This window comes from Saccostrea cucullata, unplaced genomic scaffold, assembly GCF_032062105.1.
Source record: "Saccostrea cucullata isolate Sc308-1 unplaced genomic scaffold, CSIRO_AGI_Scuc_v1 ctg2800, whole genome shotgun sequence".
Taxonomy (NCBI): domain Eukaryota; kingdom Metazoa; phylum Mollusca; class Bivalvia; order Ostreida; family Ostreidae; genus Saccostrea; species Saccostrea cuccullata.
Genome location: NW_026940819.1, coordinates 84,540 through 112,042, shown reverse-complemented (window position 1 = coordinate 112,042; position 27,503 = coordinate 84,540). Strand labels below are relative to the sequence as shown.

The 27,503-nt window shown below is 31.4% G+C and overlaps 1 protein-coding gene and 1 long non-coding RNA gene across 8 annotated transcripts in view; one reads left to right on the top strand and one right to left on the bottom strand.

Moving 5' to 3' along the window:
• Positions 1 to 1,846: 1,846 nt before the first annotated feature.
• Positions 1,847 to 27,503, top strand: part of LOC134256384 (insulin-like growth factor-binding protein complex acid labile subunit) — a 36,852-nt gene continuing 11,195 nt past the window's right edge. For 3 of the 7 annotated variants that reach the window (XM_062739027.1, XM_062739033.1, XM_062739032.1), the window contains exons 1-9: positions 1,847 to 2,082; positions 10,188 to 10,259; positions 10,708 to 10,779; positions 12,598 to 12,669; positions 15,450 to 15,521; positions 17,264 to 17,335; positions 18,293 to 18,364; positions 22,552 to 22,623; positions 25,957 to 26,028. In XM_062739027.1, the coding sequence (XP_062595011.1) occupies positions 1,892 to 2,082; positions 10,188 to 10,259; positions 10,708 to 10,779; positions 12,598 to 12,669; positions 15,450 to 15,521; positions 17,264 to 17,335; positions 18,293 to 18,364; positions 22,552 to 22,623; positions 25,957 to 26,028 (767 nt within the window). In that variant the 5' untranslated portion in view covers positions 1,847 to 1,891. The remainder of the gene's footprint in view (positions 2,083 to 10,187; positions 10,260 to 10,707; positions 10,780 to 12,597; positions 12,670 to 15,449; positions 15,522 to 17,263; positions 17,336 to 18,292; positions 18,365 to 22,551; positions 22,624 to 25,956; positions 26,029 to 27,503) is intronic. The other 4 variants (XM_062739030.1, XM_062739029.1, XM_062739028.1 and 1 more) reach the window with 4 other exon arrangements.
• LOC134256386 (uncharacterized) lies at positions 22,522 to 27,355 on the bottom strand. Its single transcript, XR_009989716.1, has 3 exons — positions 27,209 to 27,355; positions 25,930 to 26,026; positions 22,522 to 22,621 (listed from the first exon to the last, which is right to left on the bottom strand). It is a non-coding gene; the product is annotated as an uncharacterized LOC134256386 (long non-coding RNA).

Sequence of the window (27,503 nt, the reverse complement as noted above, 5' to 3'; positions counted from 1 at the left end):
AAATTAAAAATGTTCTGAACATCAGCAAACTGAAACGCTTTTATTCTTTTTCAACAAAAATCTGACAACTTTAAGTAAGATAAATATTTGAAAAACTCGGTCATTTCAATATATTATCAAGATAATATTTTCTTCTCTGATTTATTTCAGAGTTACCTCCCGTTTTTATGAAATGTCGCGGGGTGCTATTTTAAGTACTGGGGACGTGGAGAAGTAAACAATGGAGGATGCAATATATATAGAAAAAAGAACGTTTAGAAAAATAGAGAAATAGACAAAGCAAAATTACAGATCTCAAAATAGAGAACGCAAAATTACGGATATGATGTCAAATTTACGCCCCTGGTTATACTAGAACTATAAAGTTACAATAACCATGAATACCAGCAGCAGGTTTTTATAGGCCATGCCATTACAAAAGCTTAGGTACTACAGGATGTCTTTATTCCTGCGTCTTTTTGTGTATTTGTTAACTTTTTTTCAAAATACTACCACCAGTTTTAGTCATAATTAAATAATGTTTTATACAACAGGCAACATAAATTCAGTATATCAGTTTTTGAATAATGTTGCCATAGATACAAAAATATTTTTTGAAATTATTTCAAAATGCTTCTACAGTTTTGGGCCAAATTTGGTGCATTTGTAGAGAGAGATACATAATCTTTTTTACTTTTATTTTTTTAGCTGAGAAAGGATAGTTAAATAAATTTTAATGCAGCAGTTGTAATAAGTTTTGTGTAACCATTGTCGCTGTTTAATGCCTTCATGCATCCTCCATGTTTAAATTTTCAAATTAATGTGGAGAACTCTGGACCTACTTGATAAAAAACATGGAAAGCAACTGTTTCTTCGCTATACATTCGGCCTTTACTTTGAAAATGCTGGTCCTTAAATGATACCGTGAAAACGGAGGATCTGTGTCACAGAAGGCGTCAAATTTTAAACCCATTCATCGGGATATGCTAGCGTCTATAAATGAGTGAAACATTTTCAAATGGAACGTAAAACAAGAGTTTCAGATAATCTTTATTATATAATGTCATTGTGCATATCCTATTTTACTTTTTGAGCCGACACATATTTTGGGTTTCCCATAGTAAAACATTGAAACAACCGTTATATTCATATGGGAGGCGGGGGGTGTCATTTAGTGAGCTCATTTCTCACAGTACCTCTAGTTTTTATATCGATAAATATCCTACCACATGAAGCATTAAACCATCATCAGCGCTAAATTGTGTCTACGTCGATAGGTTTGGGCATATATTCTGCTAACGATCCCACTCTCTTAACCAATAAGCTACCGACAAATAAGCTGATGTTACATTAATACGTGTATTAACAATGTAAAAAAAATCGACAATTGTTGAAATCATCCTCTTTGCTAATATAACCTTTTGTTATTTCAACAGTTGACTGATGTTTTCAAAACAAGGAAATGTTGATACAGTATAGTATTTGAAAAAAAAACTATGAAAATGTATAATACATTTATTTGTGCATATGATAAATTATTGAAAATTTTAAAAAGCTTTTAAAGTTGTAAAATATTTCAAGTTGCTTTAGGTCAAAAGTGCTTTATAGCAATCAAAAACAAATAATGGCAAAAGAAGACAGAAATTACTTTTAGTACCTCACATTGAGTATTGAGTGTGAATGAATTAACAATAAAATGGTCTTCAAAAGCAAACTTAAACATTTCGGGAATATTTTTTAGAAGACATATGTCTTATCAGAGGTCCGTTTAACCTTACGCTTTTTCGGTATTTTTATTAAAATACTTCCTCATTAAAGTACATATAAACACAAGCAGGAAAATATTTTCATTTGGATTGTTTGATACTTAGAATGATACATAATAGATAAATGTGCCTTATTTTATTTGAAGATGATTCTGTCTTTAGTGTTTTTCGCTTTGTTCTATAAATCTGTTATCGGAGATTGCCCTGATCTGTGTAGCTGTAAATCTGAGGATTCCCGTCCATATCAGTGTTACAGCGCTTATTATGATATACTGGTAAACTGTTCTACTAAAGCATTAACCAAGATACCTACCAACGCCAGAAACACCTGTAGATTGTAAGTAACTATCAGTAACCATGTCTCCAGTTATAGCTAGGTTGTGTAAATCAGTGTAGATGTAGAGGCGCAATTTGAAACAAATTTTGAGTATGCAGAACGTGCGTATTATTTTTTTTTTTGGTTTAATTATTTTAGATTAAGAATTGGGCTTTTTAAATGAATTTTAACATAACATACACAAATAAGTTTGTTTTTTTTTTAAACCTTTTAAAATTGATTTTACAGCTTGGAGATGGAAAACAATGATTTTTAACATAATCACTGACACGTTTATAATTATTTCTTTAGAAATGATTTAGAACGGATTTAGCACTGACGATAATGCAGAAGGGGGGGATAATTATATTTATCATCAAACCCAACAGATGTAAGCAAAGAAATTTTAATATAGAAAGCACAGAGAAATTCACTTTTTATAAGGATACTCACTTCCGCCCCAACCCGGGATTGAACTCTCGACCTACGGAATGTGAATTTCTCTGTGCTCTCTCTATTTATATTTCTTCACTTAGGGCAGTTATATTAGTTTAAGAATTGTTGTAAATTGTGCTTTATAAATAAAATTAATTTCATCACAACATGTATTGGTAATGATCCTCTAAACACTAATGTCCAAATAACTGTATCTCACTTCTATTCTCAATGACCGTGTAGTGACGGGCAGCGTTGTGAGAATTCCATTGGCATCGAAAGCAAGTTTTATAACTTGCCTAGATAACCGAGCGGTCTAACGCGCTGTTCCTGAACTGCTAGGAGACAGATTCCGTAGGTCGAGAGTTCAACCCAGGCTGGGGCAGAAGTGGGTATCCTTAGAAAATGTGAATTTCTCTGTGCTTTCTACCAGGTATATTAATATTTCTTCACTTAGGGCAGTTATATTAGTTAAAAAGTTGTTGTGAATGGTGCTTTATATATATATATATATATATATATATATATATATATATATATATATATATATATATATATATATATATAAAGCACATTTTACAACAACTCTTAAACTAACATAACTGCCCTAAGTGAAGAAATATTAATATAGAAAGCACAAAGAAATTCACTTTTACATGGATACCCACTTCCGCCCCAGCCTGGGTTGAACTCTCGACCTACGGAATCTGTCTCCTAGCAGTGCAGGAACAGCGCGCTAGACCGCTCGGCTATCTAGGCAAGTCAAAAAAACTTGCTTTCGATGCCGATGGAATTCTCGCGGCGCTGTCCTACACTACACGGTCATTGAGAATAGAAGTGAGATACAGTTATTTGGACATTAGTTTTAACAGAGGATTGTTACCAATACAGATTCCGAAGGTCGAGAGTTCAACCCCGGGCTGGGGCGGAAGTGGGTATCCATGTAAAAGTGAATTTCTTTGTGCTTTCTTACATATATATATATATATATATATATATATATATATATATATATATATATATATATATATATATATATATATATATATATATATATATATATATATCATGATTCAAACGATTTTCTTAAATGTAACAAAACATATACCACATAGCTTTTCGAATCTCTTGTGAGTCTACTAGAATATTTTTCCGTAGGTAAAAGGAATTAATGAGCATTTGATTGTAATGCAACGCTCTGCTTTCGACATCGTAATACTCATAATACTCGAGAGCTTTTCAGGTCACCTTAGGGCATATATTCTGGCATATCTCCCTTGAATTCTTTTTTCATTTTCACCATTTTATTTCCTTTGTTGTGTCAATTGTGATATCTGATCATCATTGTTGAAAACGTATAACCGTAATTTTCAATCATTATGTATCCTTTTATATTTGTTACATAAAATACTTTTTTCATTTGGCCATTTTAAGAAACTTATATAAATACATTGTTCAAGAGATAAAAGCAGTAGCTCACCTTGTGTAAACATATAAATTTCAAACATTTACACAATCAACAAAGAACTTAAGACCGCGGAACATTAACTGACAAGATTGGAAATATGCAGTTTGCATCATTTCTATCTCTCACAATCAAAACATTCAATAATAGACAATGAAATGGGCGGGTACAATTCGACGCGAGGGGGTGGGGTGAGGGGGTGGGGGTTCACATCGTTGGAAACCAACGGGTGATCTCGTCTTTGATAAGTGAAAAGGAGATAGCCCGTGGGTTTCCGACGATTGGAGCTAGGGTAGCGGAAAAGATACATTGAATTAATACTTTGTAATATTGAGAGATGTGAAACTTTATTGTAAAGATGATTTTTAAAAACAAATAATATACCGTAAGTTGAAAGGAAAATTCTCTGTGCTCTAAACTAAATGTATGGCTATCTATATCCAAGATGTCAGAAAATATAACTCTTTGATACTTGCATGCTGTTGTTTTTTTATAAAATTCAAAGATTATAAAGATTTGAAGTAAAGATTTTCTCTATAATATTACGACTTATATATTTTAATAACATTTCACACAAATATTAATTAAAATCTTATTTAATTTAAAAGTTATTAAAACTTCAACTTTTTTGGCGGGTTTGATTGACAAATCCTTGCACTTCCACAAATTTTAATTTTATTCCTAATACTTAGGAAAAGTTGCAATCTTGTGTATAAATGAAAAATATTAATACGTTAATTTAGAAAATTCAGAGTAGACAAGTTCGAAAGCAAAACAAACATACAATATATTGTCAGTCCGTGCAGTTGTAGTGAGCAGACTTTGACGATTGAACGCACCTGGTGATCGCTTTTGTAAATGACATTGATCACAGTTGAAAGGGCGGAAAGAAGATTCCAATGTATTTTAAGGGGTCTGTCGGCACACACAATAGCTGCACAATTAACAAAAGATTTAAAAGAAAATAGAAAATCAAGCATTTATTTAAATTAACGTAACAACAAAAATTAACTGTACAATCATTTCCTCCCCCCCCCCCCCCAACACACACAAACTCCCCGGGAATGTCTAAACCTATGCTCGACAGTGCAAGTGAATTAAAATTCTAATTCATTTATTCGACAATGATGAACAACAAATTATATGTATTAAAAGGTACAGTTTAAATGACACGTCGTTTCAGAACTTTCTATCAAATACTTTGAATGTAAAGACAAGAGCGGATGTATATCTGCTTAAATAACTATATGTATGAATACTTGTATATTTTTCTTTCTTAGAGGAAAAAATTTTAAAAGCCATGATCGCATTGATAGTATATTGAACTCATTTGAACCCTTGAAATTATTGTACATATACGTACAATATAATTAATCAATTTGAACACATTTTCATTAGAAGAAAAAAACCGCAAACAAATGATTTATACATTAGCATGTAATTTCTTTTTGTTGTTTACATTTTTTAACTCCTAAAATACCACAAGAATAACTATTTCTAATAATAAAATACTAACATAGTTTGACATCCTGGCCAATCGATGGCCATATTTAAGATAAACTTGACCTCCGAATGAATCTTACACGTTTTTTACACGATCCTTGCACGGAAATCGCACGTTTCTTACACGGATCTTACACAAAGTCGCACGTTTCTCACACACTTCTCGCACGCTCGCTACACGGTTTGCACGAAACGCTGTTAAAAAACATGACGTCATTATGAACCTGTTAAAGTATCTTTGATAAAAATGAAGATATAAACTTACTTGAGTAGACTTAGGAGGATGAAAATTCATATTTGACAACTTCTAACCTTATTCTATCAAAATCCATGAAAAACTCAAAATGCATAAAACTTGCCATAAGTTCCCCTTTTCCCATGGGCGCAATGATAAGTTATCGTCTGTGCATAAAATCATATACAGTTTACGTCATATTTAACAATGTGATTACCGTAACTTGTGTACATATATCCACATTTTTGTTCTAAAGTTCAATTCTTATTACATACTTAAAAGTTTGATGCATTGATCTCTGCTGCAGAGGAAATAAAAAATGTCTGTTTGTCTGTTTGTCTGACTGAGGGACTTTTAAAATCACCATTGTCCGTTTTTTTTACTATGGGTAAAATAACAGGCCTTCAAAGGTTGAACTGAAAATGCAAAGAATACACAAAGATGGATGTAGATCATGACAAATAACTTTCCTCACTATCGAAATTTACCTAGAAAAAAGGCCAATAGGACTAGGTGTCTTTTTGTTTACTTCACAGTTTGCTTAGTTTGAAGTAAATAGTGATAAATTTCTAGAGTTTCTTTACAGGGTCCGAAATTCAAATGATTAAGCTTTCATTTGAAATACTTTAACTTAATCCTTCCTTCCTGCTTTTATCTTTTATTTTACACAGTACATTATAATATTTTTAAAATGACGGGGATAAAATATAACCCATTTTGAAAATAAGAATTTAAAATTCTCCGTACACTGAGAAAAATTGATTATTTAAACAACTTATTAAGACCAATGACAGAACTGAATTATTATGAAAAATTAATTTCCAAAAAAAAAAGCAATGCAGAAAACGTATTTTATTTTGAAAGATTTCTTCACCAAAAAACAAAATTTTATTTCGTCATTGACAAGGAAAATAAGATTAATTGTATGGAACATAGATCTTAATCTATCTTTATCTAATTCAATGTATTCTAAAATGTCAAACTTAATGGTATCATATTCAGAATGCAACGGACACTGATAACGAAATTAAATAACATTTGAAAAGATATATTAAATATCGCAAACAAATAACATAATCAATTATTCATCACCACGGTTAGGCCTAATTCCTTTTGGTTCTTGGTGTAACACAGGGCCTCGACAATAGATCTCCTTTGTACGTTTTTTGGGCAGCCCTTTTCAGTTGTTCCCGGCTAAATCAATTAGTAATGACTAAATTATTCCGTCTTTGATCTATTTTTGCATTACCAAGCGTAAGTAACCTAATACAGTTCTGCTTCTTAATCAATTACAGATAAAAGATAACACTAACAGTAATCTTCACCAACAGGAACACTAAATTGAGAATCTATGACAAAAAACTGTTAATATACACTGAAAGGGATAAGAAACACAGAGTAAAATTTTGAGGTGAATTAAATTAATTTATTTTCATTTTAATTATTTTCAGTATTCCTATTAAACTTAAATCATCTTTCAAAAAGATATAACCCACATCCCATTTGATTTTGTCAAATAATTAATGAGTTATCGAAGCTCATATGCCGATTCTTCCCAAATGTTAAAATCGAAATCTCTCATTATCTTCAATCATTATGTCCCGTGCATCTTTCAGAACCTTAGTTCTCCTTTGCATGGAATTCATTAGAGTGTTTATTTTCTAAACGCTGGCTATGTTGGGCATGGATAACCACGCCAAAAAATTAGTCAAACAACGCGCGCATGCACCAGTGAGAGGAACACAACAGTAAGTTGACCTGCTCAAAAAACTAAATTGCGTAATTGTTTTCTTTCATTTTTCGTATGAATGTAACGATAATAATAGTCTATTGTTTAATGGTGGTTTTTGTGTAGAATGATGCATCAAATGGTGCTACAAGATTTGTTTACAAACTCGTCATCATCAAAGTCCACGTGTTTTGGGCTGTTTGCATTTTCCCTACGTTACGTCATGCATTTTACGGTTGAGTAATTCTTCCGGGTAATAAATCTCTTTATTACTCTTTTTGCAGTTTAAGTGATGCGGTTTGAAGTATATATTTTTTGATTTTCAAATTATAGATCCCAAATTTCTCTCAATAAAGTAAATTAATCAGTTGTAAAGATCTAAGTACCTACAATGCTGACAAGCAAATTCAAAGAATTGTGGTCCCCCGCTTTCGGTGTCTTTCTAGGAGAGATGTTATTTTCTATTATGACATATATTTAGAAATTATCATTGAAGTTATTTTTTGTTAAAAATAAGGTCAATCGTGAAGGTCAAGGGGTAAGAAATCATAGCATGCTCGGAATTATCTTGTCACAGGTAATGCAGATGTCAAGTATGAAATCCCTATTCTTCTCAATATATTAGGAACAAGATGTGTTTGTGAAACACTGATGACCCCGTATGGCAACATAACGAAGATTTAACTTTTCTTAAATGCAAATGAAATATATTATTACCCAAAGTAGGGATTCTCTCACAAGAAATACGATTGTGCAAAACAAAATCCCTAGCACCACTTGTTCAAAAGTTATAGTTGAGGATAAATTTTTGAAAGGTAGGTCAAACTCCAAGGTGAAAGGGTCTTAGGTGTTGTTTCTTAAGAAAGGTCACAAGTAATACATATATGAAGGATGAAAACCCTAACCCTAACCGTTCAAAAGTTATGGCCATGGTTTAATTTTTTTTTTAAAAGTGGGTCAACTCCAAAGTCAAGGTCAAAGGGGTAAAGTTCTTTGTGTTCAATAAAAGGTCTTCTCACAAGGATTACATATGTGAATTATAAAAGCCCTGGCTTTTATCATTCAAAAGTTATGGTCAAAGTTGTTTTTTCAGAACTACGTAAATCTCCAAGGTCAAGGTCGAAGGGTCAAAGTTCTTGGTATTCGATAAAAGGTCATCCCACAAGGAATACAAATCTGAAGAAAAAAAAACCCTAGCCCATTACCATTCAAAAGTTATGGTCAAGGTTAAAGTTTTTTTATAAGTACAGAAATCTCCAAGGCCAAAAGGTCAAAGTTAGTGGTATTCAATGAAAGGTCTTGCCACAAAGAATAAATATGTAAAATATAAAAGTCCTGGCATCTCTCGTTAAAAAGTTGTGGCCAAGGTCAAAGTTTTTGAAAAGAAAGTCAAACGCCAAGGTCAAGGTCGAGGGTCAAAGTCCTTGGTATTCAATGAAAGGTCTTCTCACAAAGAATACATATGTCAAGTACGAAAACCCTAGCCCTTACCATTCAAAAGTAATTGCCAAGGTTTAAGTTTTTTCATTAGTACGAATATCTCCAAGGTCAAAGGGTCAAAATAATTGGTATCCAATGAAAGGTCTTGCCACAAAAAAAACATATGTGAAATATGAAAGTCCTAGTATTGTTCAAAAGTTGTGAGCAAGGTTAAAGTCTTTAAAAAGAAGTTAAAACTCCAAGGTCAAGGGGTCAAAGGTTTTGGAATCCAATGAAAGGTCTTCTCACAAGAATTATATATGTGAAGTACGAAAGCCGTAGCCATTACCATTCAAAAGTTATGGTTATTTTTTTTCATAAGTACGGAAATGTCCAAGGTTAAGGTCAAAAGGTCAAAGTTGTTAGTATGCAGTGAAAGGTCTTGCCACAAAAATACATATGTGAAATATGAAAGTCATAGTACCTACCATTCAAAAGTTATGGCCAAAGTAAAAGTTCGGAATTTTTGTGTAAAAGTGGGTCAAACTCCAAGGTCAAGGTCAAAAGGTCAAATTTAGTGGTACCCGAAGAAAGGTCTTGTCACAAGTAATATACAAAAGAAATATGAAAGTCATAGTTCCACTAAATCAAAAGTTGTGGACAAGGATAAAGTTTTTGTGACGGACAGACTGACAGACTGACAGACTGACGGACAGACGAATGAGATATAAAGTTCCCTCGCTTTCGCGAAAGCAGGGAACAAAAACATGCATTAAACGATAACGTCATCAAATTTATCCGGAATGGATTCAACAATGCATTTAACAATGGTAACTTTTTCTACAATTTTTTAAGACTTGACACCATGAAAAACTTGAAATTCATGTACATGACCTAATTCAATTTTTTATTAATTCAAAAATGACATACGTTATGTTATCAGATTAAAAGTGCAGCATTAATTTATAAAGAAATAAAAATGAGAAAAATGATGGAAACCAAAAGGCATACAGATAGCATAATCTTCAATATTAGAAATTAAATCCACAATCATTATGAATGTATCATCTTTGATTTTTTTTGTGTGGATTAAGAATTCGATCCCTCTGTTTGTTTATTCAATAGACGAAAGAAGGTGACAGTCATACTATGATTTTCCACTTTTAAAATACTAGTAACGGAAATTGGGAATCTAGCGAACAAATTTGTACTTTTCAAATTCTATATAGTCAAAAATAGATTTTGTGCTTTCTTTGCAGGTAGATATTGAGTATTTTATCCAGTGTTTCATTTAATTTTCAAGTTATTATCTTTGTCTTTTTTCTCTACATTTGCAATAGAGACCTTTCCGGCAACAGCATAACCACAATACAGGAGAATGCATTTAGTGGTCAGTCACGTCTACTGTACCTGTAAGTATAGAAATTCTCACTGAATGTGAATTTATTAAAGAAATATTTTACCGCCCTTTAAAATTTAGAAATTCCTTTTTTGAGTTCTTGTTCTTGTTAATTTTTGATTCATAAAAATATGAATATGTGAACATCAATATAATACCACATTATTTACGGTAGTGATTTGATTTAAAATATGACATACGTTAGAACACTTAAAGTAATTGTAATTCTTAGGAAAGAGATTCCTATTGAGATATAAATACGTAGACGTAGAATAATTTTAAATCCAAGATGTACATTGATAGATATTCCTAGATAAAATAGGGAATCCAACAAACAAATCTGAACTTTAGAATAGAATCAAAATAATACTATTTCTCTCCAGGTAGATATTAAATGTTTTATCCAGGATTTGTCTAGTTATCCAGTTATAACCTGTGTCTTTTATCTACATTTACATTAGGGACCTATCCGTCAACAGCTTAACTACAATTCACGAGAATACATTTAGTGGTTTGTCAAGTCTACTGCGTCTGTAAGTATAGAGGTTCTGACTGAATTTAAATCGATTAAAGAATTATATTCTCACTGTTTAAATTCAGAAATTCCTCGTTTGAGTTCTTCATGTTAAGTTTTGTTTCCCACAATATTCTGAACAGTATCTTAAAAACATAGATATGTTAACAAAATACTTCATCATTTTCAGTATTGATTTGATTTAAAATATTACGCACGTTAGATTAATTTACGTAAATTTAATTAGTTACGTAAATGTATTTCCTTATTATACGGGTTACTATTGAAAGATAAATACGTAGACGTAGGATAATTTGAAATCAAAGATGCATATTGAAAGATGGCGACACATGTTTGTTCGGAATCCTTAATATTGCTTCATTATCAGAGAAATGATAAATGAATTGTCTGCTCATTTCAATAATAATAAGTATAATTCAGAATCTTTTTTAATCTGTTTTCAATTTATCATTCAGTTTGGAATATTCATTTACACGTTTTTATGTCAAACTTAGTTATTCTAGGTTTTTCTTCATAACATAAAATGATTAATTGTTAAGCTTTTTCCTGAATATCTTATAATCTCAAAAGCATGCATAGCACAATGACGTCAATAAAGTACATTCATCTAATTCAAGGTATTTTTATTATTCAAAAATGTCATATTTAGTGGTCTGTTAAGTCTAAAGTATCTGTGAGTATAGAAGTTTTAACTTAATTTAAATCGATTGAAGAATAATTTCATCACTGTTTAAGATTCAGAAATTCTTCGTTTGAGTTCTTCATGTTAAGTTTTGTTTCCCAAGATATTCTAAACTGTTTTTAAAAAACATAGATATGTGTGCAAAATACTCCATCATTATCACTAGTGATTTGATTTAAAATATTACACACGTCAGAACACTTCACATAAATGAGTTCCTTATAATAGGGATTCCTATTGAGAGATAAATACGTAGACGTAGGATAATTTTAAATCCTTTTGGACACATTGAAATATTGCGACATATTTTTCTTCTTTAATATCGCAACATTATCGGAGATATGAGAAATGAATTGTATGCTTATTTCAATAATAATAACTATCATTAAGAACCTTCTTACTTTTTTTCAATTTGATTATTCAATTTGATGTATTCATTTACATGTTCATGTACCAATGTCAAAGTTAGTTATTCCAAGTTTTTCTTCGTAACATAAAAATAGATTGTTAAGCTTTTCTCCGAAGTTCTTACAATCTCAAAAACATGCATTGAACGATTGCGTTATCAAATCATCAACAACAAGTCATTTTTATCGGCAATGGAAAGTTTTGTAATATGTTTAACAATGGATTTAACAATTATGGTTAAAGTAAACTACAAATAAGTTAGACTTTATACAATGCAAAACTTGAACTACTTTATCTAATTCAATGTATTTTTATTATTTTAGAAATGTCATACTTTATATTAGCAAATTTCTAATGCAAAATAACTGATATGAAAATAGATCTGGGAAAAGGAGCAGAAAAGGCATACAGATAACATTATCGTAAATATTGTAAGAAATTAAACTCACACAATTATTATATTTAAGTCTTTGTTTTTGTCGTCTTTTTCTGTGGGTAAAGTCCTTGATCCCTCTTTTTATCAAAGAGATGAAAGAAGATGACAGCCACACTAAGATTTTCCATTGAAAAGAAACTAAAATTTGGGAATCTAGCAAACAAATCTGAACTTTTCAAAATGTATAGAGTCAAAATATTGCTGTTTCTCTCCAGGTAGATATTGAATATTTTATCCAGTGTATCTAGTTATCCAGTTATTACCTGTGTTTTTGTCTACATGTACACTAGATTCCTCTCCGGCAACTACTTAACCAGAATACAGGAGAATACATTTAGTGGTCTGTCAAGTCTACTGCGTCTGTAAGTATAGAAGTTCTGACTGAATTTAAATTGATTAAAGAATTATTTTATCACTGTTGTATATTAAAAAATTCTTCATTTGCGTTCCTCATGTTAAGTTTTTCACAATATTCTGAACAGTATCTTAAAAACATAGATATGTTAACAAAATACTTCATCATTTTCAGTAGTGATTTGATTTAAAATATTACGCACGTTACAACACTTTACGCAAATGTATTTCCTTATTATAGAGGTTCCTATAGACCCTTTTCCTATAACATATTTTGTCTAGGAGTTATTCACCTTAGCCGCTATATTGTACTGCAACATTCCAAGATCCCTGTATTATTCAACCAAGTTCATTTTGTTATACTGGTTACTGAGGTAAAGATACTGCTATTATTTTTATGTATATACGAGAGTTGTCCAAAAGGTTTGTGGATAATGACGTTTTTGTGAAGAAAAAAATGGTTCAATATACATCTTTTGTATATCAAAATATTTTCTATGAAAACAAATCAGAATGATTTAATTTTTATTGATGGAACGTAATAGCGTTATTTAGATGACGCTCGTAAATTTTTTTGCATTGTTTTGAATTTTGATAATTAAATAAATTATTATCTATGCTAAAGGTTATTGCTGCCATTTGGGAGTGCGTTATGTCTTAAAAAAGAAATGAAGTGTGTGTCCATGAACATGTGTTAAGTCAAAATCCAAATGTTAGACGTTATAATGAAATTAGCTGAACGTCAGACTGGTTCGTGCGCACAAACGATCTTTAAAGACCCAGATTTTTACAAAAATATTAAGTTTCCTAATTAAAAATTAAATTATTCTGACTTGGTTTTTCATAAGAAATATTTTGATATATAATAGATGCATATAGAACCGTTTATTTTGACAAAACGTCATTGTCCACAAACTTTTTGGACAACCCTTGTACGTTTGTTTAAGCCTCTATTAATTCATGATTATAAGATTGTGAATATTTTTCCCATATATTTCTTGCATGCATGTTTAAAATTGGTTGCCCAGACAGGTAAATTTACTACTTTGCCTTACAAGATGGCGGCGAAGGGGAATAACTCTTAGTAATCTGTCACATGAAAAGGGTCTATTGAGAGATGAATACATGTACGTAAACGTGGGATAAATTTAAATCCAAGAAGCACTTTGAAAGATGGCAACACACGTTTCTTCTTTAATATTGTTTTTCTTCATAACATAACAAAATTATTTGTTAAGCTTTTTCTTGACGCTCTTACAATCTCAAAAACATGCATTGAACTATGACGTCGTCATCAGATCAAAGACTCAACAACAAGTAATTTTTATTGGCAATGGAAAGTCTAGCAATGGATTTTACACTTATGGTTAAAGTAAACTACAAATAAGTTAGACTTGATACAATGCAAAAACCTTGGACTACATTATCTAATTCAACGATTTTCATTATTTGAAAATGTCCACCTTCAGGTTAGCAAACTCGTAATGCAAAAAAGACAAATTAGAAAAAAAAATATGAGAAAAGGCAAAGGAATCAAAGGGCATACAGATAATTATTGTAAATATAGTTAGAAACTAGAGCAAAGCAAAGAGTAGGTCTTCCGTCCTGTTTGACCGGAAGTAACGATTGTTTTTTTAAAGAGTAATGGCGTCTCCGCTGATTTAAATCCTCTAAATCTACGTTGATTATTGCAAAAGTAAGCTTTTTTGCTAATTCCAATTTGACCGGAAGTGCTGCCGATGGATAGAAAATCACGTTTTAAGCTTCAAGTGACATACATTACCCAAAAATGTGTCAAAAGGGCTAAAATATGCAATTTTGACTACTTCCGGTTTGGCCGGAAGTTACATCATCGGACGTATTTTGACGATTTCAATAGATTTTACTTGACATTTTGAACAACTTTGTTTATTTAATGTATTACAAATTCTGAGATATCAAGAAAAAACTTGGCCCATCTAGATCCCTTATTTTAGGGGTCAGCCCTTTTTTGAAGATTTTATTTGAAAGATCTCAGGATTCTTCAAAATTTTTGTTTTTTTATGTTTCTACAAAATATTTCTAAATAAAAAGATATCGTAGAAAAGGTGTTAGAAATTTTGAAATTCACAGTAGAACAATTTTCGGGCCATAGCGAGCGTCGGCGCTTCGTACTTCCGGTGACAATGATATATTTAATTCACTTCTCCAAAGGTTGCTCTATAATCACTGAAAATTTCATACTTCTATCTTCAACGGATTTTGAGAACATTACCCCACGAAGTGACCCTCTAAAAATGACAAAATCGCGAAACTCTCCCAATCGGAAGTGACGTCAACAAAATAAAAATATTCGCTTTTTGATTTTTTGATGTTCTATCAGACCTGAAAGTTTCATGAAAATCCATCTAGCCGTTTTCGAGAACTTGCGTGCACAAAATCGGTAAGAAAAAAAACCAGAAGAAGAAAAATAGTGGAAAAGAAAAACAATAAGGTATTCCGCCTAAGATGAAAGACCTTAATTAAATGTACAATTATTATATTTCCGACTTTGTCTTTGTCATTTGTGTGTGTGTGTGTGTAAAGTCCTTGATCCTATTTTTTATCAAAGAGAGTGAAAGAACATGACACTAAGATTTTCCATTGAAAAGAAACTAAAATTGGGTTCTAGCAAACAAATCTGAACTTTTCAAATTGCAAAGAGTCAAAATATTGCTGTTTCTCTTCAGGTAGATATTAACAATTTTTTCCAGTGTTTGTCTAGTTATCCAATTATTACTTTTGTCATTTTTCTCTACATCTTCACCAGAGACCTGTCCAACAACAACATAACTACAATACAGGAGAATGCATTTAATGGTCTGTCAAGTCTACTGCGTCTGTAAGTATTAGACTTCTAACTTCATTTAAATCTATTAGTGAATGATTTTATCACTGCTAAATATTCAGAAAATTCTCGTTTGCGTTCGAGAGATCCTCATGTTAAGTTTTTTTTAATTCCCACAATTTTAGTACATGTATCTTAAAAACATAGATATCTAAACAAAATACTTCATCATTTTCGGTAGTGATTTGATTTAAAATGTTAAACACGTTTGAACACTTTACGCAAATGTATTTCCTTGTTACGGGGATTCCTAGTGAGAAATGAATACGTAGAAGTAACATAATTCTAAATATAAGATTCACATCGAAAGATGACGAAAGATGTTCTTCTTTAATATCGCTACTTTATCGGAGAAATGAATTGTGACTTTTCAACTTTATACACAACAACTTCCCACGAAAAATTAAAATCCAGGCTTTTTGATATCATTGACAGCTGCTTCTTCAATAAAAATGGAACTCGTAAATTTATTTACTTCGTTATTGGTCATTTGCAAAATTATTTTGTTAAAAAAGATTCTGATAGCACACATAAGTACTCTGCAGTTGACATCAAAAAGATGCTTGAGTTTCTGATTGACAATATCTATGTGGTTTTTGGAGACCAGGTATTCCAACAATCTATTGGAATTCCCATGGGTACAAATTGCGCTCCTTATTAGCAGACTTATTTTTATATTCATATGAAGCAGAATTTATGCAAACTCTTATGAATGAAAAGAAGAAAACACTTGCTGTGGCCTTCAGCTCTGTATTTAGATATATTGACGATGTATTGTCAATAAATTATGGTTATTTCCATTCCTACGCCGATAAGATATATCCTGTTGAGCTTGAGATAAAAGATACCAAAGAGTCCGACACTTCTGTTTCATACTTGGATATTTTACTTGGAAAAAAAAACACTAATGGTAATCTAACAAGCAAGCTTTATGGTAAACATAATGAATTTAAGTTTTCCATCGTCAACTTCCCTTACTTATGTAGCAATATACCTTCATCATCTGCATACGGAGTATATTTACCTCATATAAATCGATACACAAGAGCATACTCTACGAATGAACAATTTCTAAAACGAGGTAAATTATTGACAAACAGGTTGATGAACAAGTATATGGTAAGTCTTGTTTAAAGTCATCCTTTCGTAAGTTCCATGGTCGATACAATGACCTTGTCAGCAAATACAATTTATCATTGAGTCAAATGCTGACTGACGTTTTTCATACCAATTGTTAGTCCATTATTTATACACTGAATTGACGACGGATTTTTTCCGTTATTTCCTGATCATGACAAGGAGCACACGGCGGGTGTGACCGGTCGGCAGGGGATGCTCACTCCTCCATGGCACCTGATCCCACCTCTGATTTTCGGAGGTTCGTGTTTGCTCTTCTCCTATTTTGTATTGTTTAATGGACTTTAAGATTGAATAATGTTCGTTGTCTCCAAATCCTTCATTTATGTCTTTTTTAAAATAATAATGAGTATCATTAAGACTCTTCTTCACTTTTTAGCTCACCTGAGCCGAAGGCTCCAGTAAGCTTTTCTGGTCAAATTTTTCCGTCCTCTGTCGTCGTTGTCGTAGATGTTGTTGTTGCCGTATCTAGCAAACAAATCTGAAAATGTATAGAGTCAAAATAAGGCTGTTTCTCTCCAGGTAGATAATGAATATTTTATCTAGTGTTTGTCTACGTATCTAGTTATTACCTTTGTTTTTGTCTACATTTGCACTAGAGAACTATCCAGCAACAGCATAACCACAATACAGGAGAATACATTTAGTGGTCTGTCAAGACTACTGAGTCTGTAAGTATAGAAGTTCTAACTTAACTCAAATCGATTAAAGAATTATTTCATCACTGTTAATATTCAGGAATTTCTCGTTTGAGTTCTTCATTTTAAGTTTTGATTCCCACAATATTCTGAACATTATCTTAAAACATAGATACATGTATGTAAACAAAATACTTCATCATTTTCAGTAGTGATTTGATTTGAAAAGTTATACACGTTAGAACACTTCAAGTAAATGTATTTCCTTGTGAAAGGTCTACCTATTGGAGTTTTATGACGAGACTTACTTTTACAATCGACAACTGAGTTCTACAATTTAACGGAGACAATCTCCAATAACTACAATGTACAATGTAAAAGTCAGCTGTCGAATGTAAAATTAAGTCTCTTCATAAAACTCATTTGAGAGATAATTACGTAGACGTAGGATAATTTTACATCGAGGATGCATATTGAAAGATCGCGACACATGTTTCTTTTTTAATATCGCTACATTATAGGAGAAATGACAAATGAATTATGTGCTTATTTCAATACTATAATAAGTATTATTAAGAATATTCTTAACTTCGTTTTCAATTTAATTATTCAATTTCAAGTTTTCATTTACATGTATTTATGTCAAAGTTAGTTATTCCAAGTTTTTCTTCATAACATAAAAAATTGATTATCTTTTCCATGAAATTCTTATTATCTCAAAAGCATGCACTGAACAATGATGTCATCAAATAATTAACAACAAGTCCTTTTTATCGACAATGATCCTTCTTTTTATCAAAGAGATGAGAGAAGATGAGAGCCACACTAAGATTTTCTTTTGAAAAGAACCTAAAATTGGGAATCTAGCAAACAAATCTGAACTTTTCAAAATGTATAGAGTCAAAATAATGCTGTTTGTTGAATATTTATACTGTGTTTATCTACATATCCAGTTATAACCTTTGTCTCTTTTGTCTACATTTACACTAGACTCATCACCGACAACAACATAACCACAATACAAAAGAATGCATTTAGTGGTCTGTCACGTCTACTGGATCTGTAAGTATAGAAGTTCTCACTGACTGTAAATCGATTAAAGGATTATTTTATCACTGTTTAATATTCAGAAATTTCTCGTTTGAGTTCTTCATGTTAAGTTTTGATTCCCACAATATTCTGAACAATCTTAAAAACATAGATATGTAAACAAAATACTTCATCATTTTCAGTAGTGATTTGATTTAAAATGTTACACACATTATAATTAGAGCACTTCACGTAAATGTATCTCTTTATGGGCTTTTGCGAAGACACTGACTTTTACAGTCGTTGGCTTACTTGGACATTTAAACCTGCGTCATGTACGGAGGTACAGAATTGAAAATGGATAAGAAAACATCCATTGAAGTAGAAGTTATTGTATTCGGGGCTTTAAAATAACTTTTGCAAGCAAATTATATAATTGGTTGTGAAACAACATTTATTTATATACTTTTTTTTCACGAGAATTTATATATCCTTTTTATTTTCAATAACTTAAGAAATGTAATAAAGAAGTCACATTTAGGAAGAAAAAATTGACAGGAGTTAGTCAAGACTAAAAAGAATGGTCTTGAGGGTAGGAATGTACGTTTCCTTCCTAGAAAACGCAATATGATCTTTAAAATAGCCTGTTATTATCGTTTTATTAAATGTTAAGATCAATATTTTTCACACAATAGCTCCCATATATTTTCCTGGTGTAAAAGTGAGCCGTCAACTGTAAAGGTCAGTATCTTCGCAAAAGTCCTACTGGACTTTTACGAGAAGCGCTGACTTTTACAGTTGACGAATTACTATCACACTTGGACAGTGTATGGAACCTCTTTTACGATATAAATACGATATAAATATTTAGCGCAACCTTTAATTCAACGAGAACAACGGGCTATTTCAAAGCACAGATAAGTTGCCCTTGAAGCAAACGACAATCATCCTACCCTCAAATCCAGGCCTTCACATATAAGGGCCCCTAACACCATTACTATGACCACTAGAAAGGTTGTCTTATCCATTATCAATTCTGTACTTCCGTAGATGATACAGGTTTAAAGGTCCAGGTAAACAGTAAACTGTAAAAGTCAGTGCTTCTCGTAAAAGTCCATTGAGAGATAAATACGTAAACGTAGCACCCCTACTAATGTGTTCGGAACCTTTTATTTTTCGGTGTCCTGTTAATTATAAAACCCGATGAGTTCAGAGTAGCTCTGACAGTGGCTCTGGCGAGAGTTAGCGAAACTTCAGCGAGATAAGGTAAATTATTCACGGAAATGTGGTTAGGAAGTGACTAGCACGTGGAGGCACGGTAAACAGAAAAGTTATGTTGCGTTTCAGTTTTCACTCCCCCCCCCCCTGGAATCAGCTGTTAATATCTGTAGAAATATACTTCAATCAATCGATCTCTTTTACATTCATTAAACTTGAATAAGTATTCTTTATAATACAATTTTCTGCAGTCATGAATTAAAATTTTATTTTTCTTTATGGGCAAATATTTTGCATGGGAACCGGGACTATATTTTTTTGCGTCAGATTAGCAAATGAGGCACCAGCATGATTTTAACTGACCAATCAGCTGAATGAGTATTGCATTATGGGTTACTACGAATATTACAGGAATTTTACGGTTGAAAAAAAGGAAAATCTTATGGTAAATGAAAAGCATTTTTTAAAAATTCTATATTATTTTCATGCTCACAATGACAAACAATTCATTTGTTAAATAAACGGCGGAAGTCTGGGCTTCTAAAAGTCATACCGCAAAAGCGACTTGCGTCTGTATTAATTCCTTTGTTGTACTATCGGTGAATACAATTGCCAGGTGGATTCCTTGGTCAAAACACGTGACACAGATTTGAAGTTAATATTTTCTCCATAATATCACGAATTATATATTCTAATAGCATTTCACACAAAAATTAATTCAAAATCTTATTTCATTTAAAAGTTATTAAAACTTCAAATTTTTTGGCGGGTTTGATTGACTCATCCTGGCACTTTCACATATTTAACTTTATTCTTAATCCCTCAGAAAAGTGGCAATCTTGTTGTGTATTAATGAGAAATATTAAAACTTTAATCCAGAAAAATAATTTTTTTCAGAGTAGAAATGTTAGAAAACAAAACATCTTCACAAGTATCGTCGTTCCGAGCTAAGTCGTGTGTGCAAATCGATCACACTCGTGTTATGTACACAGTTTTTGTAAACAAGGCACGAGCTCTGTTTTTATTTATGTTTAGATTTCACCGGGTGCGTTCTGAATCGTCACAGTCTGCTTACCACAACTGCACGGACTGAGAATATATTGTGTGTTTGTTTTGCTTTCAAACATGTCTACAAAATTTTATGAATTATAGTATCAATATTTTGCATTCATACACAACAAGATTGCCACTTTCCTAAGTATTAAGAGTAAAATTAAAATTTGTGAAAGTGTAAGGATGTGTCAATCAAACCCGCCAACAAATTTAAAGTTTTAATAACTTTTAAATGAAATAAGATTTTTAAGTAATTTTTGTGTGAAATGCTATTAAAATATATACTTCGTAATATTATAGAGAAAAAACAGAAAATATTAACTTCAAATCTGTGTCCAAGTACCTTTACGCATGAAGGAACAAAGACAAATAATTTGTTTTCACACTTCTATATAACGGTTAATTGGTAGTTGCATTAAAATACATTTTACTATTTTTTTAAACAATATGTTTTTTCTATAGATCCGAGGCTCTAGAATTATGTTGGTACCTCGGTAAGTCAAACATAACTATAAATAACCATCGTACCGAAATCAATTAATTGATGTAAATAAATTGTTTTAATTTTTCAAGGACCTCATAAAAGTATTCAACTATTCTGAAGCTTCTTTTTTTGTAATTCGATAATAATTTCATCCGATCAAGAAAACTGACAAAAATCACGGCAAATTTACTTTCAAAATGGTAAATAGTTCGACTGTATCGACCAGAATTTCCTCTGTTTTTCAGAACATACATTTATCAATATGTACGACCATACTATTTGTGCACCTATTTAGCAATGTTTAAAAGAAGTGTGTGATGTATTCTTTTGTAATTATAATGAATAGTGATTCAGTTGCGAATTTGATCGCGAAAATGCCTCGAAATTTTAGTGCTTCGCGTAAACTGTGCAACACAGTAAAATTTCAAATTATGGTGAACCCTGAAGATGGCGACACATGTTTCTTCTTTAATATCGCTACATTATCGGAGATATGAGAAATGAATTGTGTGCTTATTTCAATTATAATAAGTATCATTAAGATTCTCCTTTATTTTTTTTCAATTTAATTATTGAGTTTGAAGAATTCATTTCCATGTATTTATGTCAAAGTTAGTAATTTCAATTTTTTTCTTCATTGTTAACGAGACTAGGGGGTGGCAGCCATTTTTAGACTATTTCAATCTCCTTTAAAAGGAGAGCTCCATATAAAGATATACAAAATGATCAAATTTTGAAACTAAAATATATGAATTTTTTCTTTGTCAAATGATAGTTGACAGCTAAAGATACCGTATGTAAAAAAATAAGTTAAATCTGGTGGTTAATTTGGGATTAATTTGTTGACCCTCCAGCCTCCTTAAGCTTTTCCCTGAAGTTCATACAACCTCAAAAACATGCATTGAACGATTAAACCATCAATTAAGCAACAATGAGTCATTTTTATCAGCAATGGAAAGTTTTGCAATATGTTTAACAAGGGATTTAACATTTATGGTTAACGTAAACTCCAAATAACCTAGACTTGATACAATGCAAAACTTGGACTACATTATCTAATTCAATGTATTTTTATTATTTAAAAATATCATAGTTTACTTTAGCAAATTCTTAATGCAGGATAAAGTGATAAGAAAATAGATATGAGAAAAGGCACAGGAAACAAAGGGCGACAGATAACACTATTGTACAAATTGTTAGAAATTTAATCCATAATTATTACATTTCAATTTTTGTTGTCTTTTTTGTGTGAGAAAATTCTTCTTCTTATCAAAGAGCAAAAGAAGATGACAGCCACACTAAGAATTTCCATTGAAAAAGTACCCAAAATAGGGAATTTGAACTTTTCAAAATGTATAGAGTCAAAATAATGCTGTGTCTCTCCAGGTAGTATTGAATATTTTAAACTGTGTTTATCTATATATCCAGTTATTACCTTTGTCTTTTTTCTCTACAATTACACTAGAGGCCTATCCGGCAACAGAATAACCACAATACAGGAGAATATATTTAGTGGTCTGTCAGGTCTACTGGATCTGTAAGTATAGAAGTTCTCACTGACTGTGAATTGATTATAGAATTATTTTATCACTGTTTAATATTCAGAAATTTCCCGTTTGAGTTCTTCATGTTAAGTTTTGATTCCCACAATATTCTGAATAATATCTTAAAAACATAGATATGTATACAAAATACTTCATCATTTTCAGTAGTGATTTGATTTAAAATGTTACACACGTTAGAACTTACACTTCAGTTCTTTTCATAAGGATTCCTGAACATTGAGAGATAAGTACGTAGACGTAGGATAATTTTAAATCCAAGATGCACATTGAAAGATGACGACACATGTTTCTTCTTTAATATCGCTACATTATCGGAGATATGAGAAATGAATTGTGTGCTTATTTCAATAATAATAAGTATCATTAAGATTCTCCTTTATTTTTTTTTCAATTTATTTATTGAGTTTGAAGTATTCATTTCCATGTATATATGTCAAAGTTAGTCATTCTATTTTTTTTCTTTCATAACATAAAAAAAATAATAATTGTTAAGCTTTTCCCTGAAGTTCATACAATCTCAGAAACATGCATTGAACGATTAAACCATCAAAAAAGCAACAATGAGTCATTTTTATCAGCAATGGAAAGTTTTGTAATATGTTTAACAATGGATTTAACATTTGTGGTTAATGTAAACTTCAAATAACCTAGACTTCATGGAAATCAAAACTTGGACTACATTATCTAATTCAGTGAATTTTTATTATTTAGAAATTTCATAGTTTATAATTAGTACTTTAACAGATTCTTAATGCAGGATAAAGTGATAAAAAATAGATATGAGAAAAGGCGCAGGAAACAAAGGGCTACAGTATGCAGTTATGGAATGGGTACTAGGGAAACAGCAAAGAATGGATGTACTTAACTGGCCAAAAAAATGCCGGAAATTTAAGTTTCACAAAATGTTTATTTTTTTCATCATATAAACCCCTGATATCTTAACCGTGTATTCATGATATGGATGTGAATTTAAAACGCTTTTTTTTTCGAGGTAAACTAAATAAATATCGAAGGCATGGTGTCTGAAGTTTTCTTGAATATCAATAGATAATCAAGGTCACGCGTTTTTCACCGTCTGAATACATAGTCAGCACATGTTTGTCGGCTGTTCTTAAATAAACTGTAGTTGTATATTGAACAAATAATGTTATATTAAGGTCAAGATCTAGTAAATGAAAGATGCCTACAGATTCCTCAAATTTGAGGAATAAATTCATTTAATGATGCCTTATAAGTTTAGCGTGGTCTAATAAGGTCTTTCGGGGCATAATTTGTAGGCAAACAAGATGAAAAATCATAATTTATACTGTCATTTTCAATGAAAAATTAAGAAATCCCGTTATGAATATGAGACGTTTTTCCATATCAGACAAAGAAAATGTATCCAGATAGCCTACAGTATCTTAGAAAACGGTAATATGTATGTTCTTTGCCTCCTCTTTAAAATAATGCCAAATTTAATATAGGTATCCGGACTACTTTTCATGTTATTTCAAATGAATTCCCTGAAAATACTTTATTTTCTACATAATTCTATTAGAGCCGTAAATTACGGGAAAAAGAGAGTTGAAAGTGATTATGACGTCATAATGGATTTAGCATGAAAAAGTTAGTCTAAAGACATTTACTAGATCTTGACCTTAAAAGGAGAAGAGCCGACAAACGTGTGCTCACACTTAATTTAACAAAAAACATGTTCGAAAGAAACTTCTCGCTTCCATTGTTATGTCTTCGATTGACCTGTTTAAAATTACAGTTCATCACGTGATGTCCACCTGCGAATGTACTTGTGAAAACAGTTACTTTGTATTCTTCAACCTGACCTCGATCTCAATTATGTTTTTGAGCGTGTTTTGTTGCCTTTTTCAGAATTTAGCAAAGTAAATATTGTTTTAATTTTGCGTGTCATCACATTTTTAAAATGATGACATCACTGTAATATGCTTAACACGTATTCAAATTTTTGGAGAGAGAGAGAGAGAGGGGGATAGAGAGAGATTTCAACAATGACGTGGATCGATAACCCCGCCTCCTATAAATATTGATTGTGTGACATAAAAACCACCCCGGTACATGTCGAATTCCGGAAGACGATACTCATGTATCATTGCTTAAGTTTTGATACATGACAACATGACAACATGACATTGTTTTTGCACAAATGTTCCACCTAATATAACCAAGTGTATGTAGCTCTTTCCATTCCTCGTAATATATTTTGAATTCACTTCATTTACAGCTTGGTAGAGGAGTCACAAAAAGATCCAAAATAGGGCGTTAAGTCCACCCATTCTTTATGGTTCTCCGGGGGGAACTATTTCCTGAGGCGGCGAAGCCGCCGAGAGAAATAGTTTCCTGCCAAGGGGAACCATAATTTTGCTATTTGTCGAGTTCCAATTAAGTAACTGTTTTATTATACCGAAACAATTATAGGCGTTTTTAAAATTTGTTTTTACCAGATATTCCGACAATTTAAAACTGTAGAGGATTAATTACAAATGCATGCGGTTTAACAGATTGTATGATAAGTAATGCATTGTGTCCTAAAACAATTAAATTATTTTTTAAATAGCATTTTCAGTGACATTTTGAAGAATTATAATTGTATTCTTTAGAGATCGCATGTCGAAATGTTTTGACGTCATAGTTACATTGACGTCACAGACTCGAGATTCCTTGAACGCTCCGCCCACTGAACATTTTGATTGGCTAAAATTACTAATTAATATTCATGAGGGAGTTGTCCCAGGGAGTAGCTCTAATTTTCCAGGGAGTAGTCTTCAGGTGAAGATAGTAGTCTTTTCTCGGGGAAATAGACAGTTTTATGGTATTAATTTTATAAAGAGTAATTACAGTAGAGGTATAATAAATAACATTGTCGTAGATATTGTTAGAAATGTAATCCACAATTATCACATTTTAGGCTTTGTCTTGTGGTCTTTTTTAAGAAAATTGATCTGAGAAAAGGCGCAGGAAATAAAAGGCATACAGATAAAAGTATCGTAAAAATTGTTTGAAATTATAACCAGAATAATTATATTTCAGTCTTTGTCTTGGTCGTCTTTTCTCGTGAGGAAAGTCCTTGGTCCTTCTTTTTTTGTCAAAGAGATGAAAGAAAATGATACTTTCGCTAAGTTTTACATTGAAAAAGAAACTAAAATTAGGAATCTAGCGAACAAATCTGAACTTTTCAAAATGTATAGAGTCAAAATATTGCTGTTTCTCTCCAGGTAGATATTGAATATTTTATCCAGTGTATCTAGTTATCCAGTTATTACCTGTGTTTTTGTCTACATGTACACTAGATTCCTCTCCGGCAACTACTTAACCAGAATACAGGAGAATACATTTAGTGGTCTGTCAAGTCTACTGCGTCTGTAAGTATAGAAGTTCTAACTTAACTCAAATCGATTAAAGAATTATTTTACATGTATCACTGTTTAAAATTCAGAAATTCTTCGCTTGAGTTCTTCTTTGTTTAGTTTTGTTTCCTACAATATTCTGAACAGTATCCTTAAAGACATAAATATATGAACATAATACTTCATCAATTATGGTTGTGATTTGATTTAAAATATCACATACATTAAAAGTTGCTCATTGAAAGATGGCGACACGTGCTCTTCTTTATATCTCTACATTATCGGAGAAATGGGAATTGAATTGTGTGCTTAGTTCAATAATAATAAGTATCATTAAGACTTTTCTTTACTTTTTCAATTTGATTATTCAGGTTGAAGTTTTATTTATATGTATTTATGTCAAAGCTAGTTCTCGTGAATCGATTAAAGAATTATTTATCACCGTTTAAGCGTCAGCAATTTCTCGTTTGAGTACTTCTTCTTGAGTTTTGATTCCAACAATATTCTGAACAGTATCTTAAATGACATAAATATGTCAGCATCAATAAAGCTAATGACTCGATTTAAAATATTACAAAATGTAATGTAAAACAATCAATTGTAAGATTTTACATTGATGTACCTACAATGCAGAAAATATGCATTGAATAATAACGTCATCAAAAAACCAACAATAAAATGTGTTTCATCGGCAATCGAAACTTTTGTTATGGTTTCAAAAAAAATTTTACAATGGCCACTTTTTGTACAAATTAATAAGACTTGATACATACAAAACTTGGAGCACGTTATTTATTTCAATGTATTAGATTTTAAAAAGTCAAACCTAATGTTTTTATATTCGTAATTCAGAAAATACGGATAATGAAAATATAATTGAGAAAAATAAAGTACACAGATAACTTATTGTAAATATTGTAGGAAATTAAATCCAAGATTATCATATCTATATTTTTGCATTTCTCGTCTTTTTTGTGTGGGCTAAGTTTTTTTTATCTTTCTTTTCGTTTATTAAACAAATGAAAGAAGATGACATTAACACTAAGTTTTTCCATTGAAAAGAACCTAAAATTGAGAATCGTGCAAACAGATCTGAACATTTCAAAATGAAAGTCAAAAATAGTTTTGATTCCCGCTAGTTAGATATTGAATATTAGTTCTTTATTCAGTGTATATCCATATATCCAGTGATTACCTTTATCTTTTTCCCTCTAGTTTTGTTTCTCTCTAGGTAGATTTTGTATATGCTATCCAGTATTTATCTATATATCCAGTTATTACCGGTGTCTTCTGCCTCTACATTTACACTAGATACCTTTTCTGCAACAACATATACAATGCAGGAGAATGCATTTAGTGGTCTGTCATATCTACAATTTATGTACATTTATAAAAAGATGTTTTAATTTAATGTGAATTGATTAAAGAATTGTTGTATCACTGTTTAACATTAAGAAGTTTTTTTCTTTGAGTCCTTAGTGTTAAGTGTT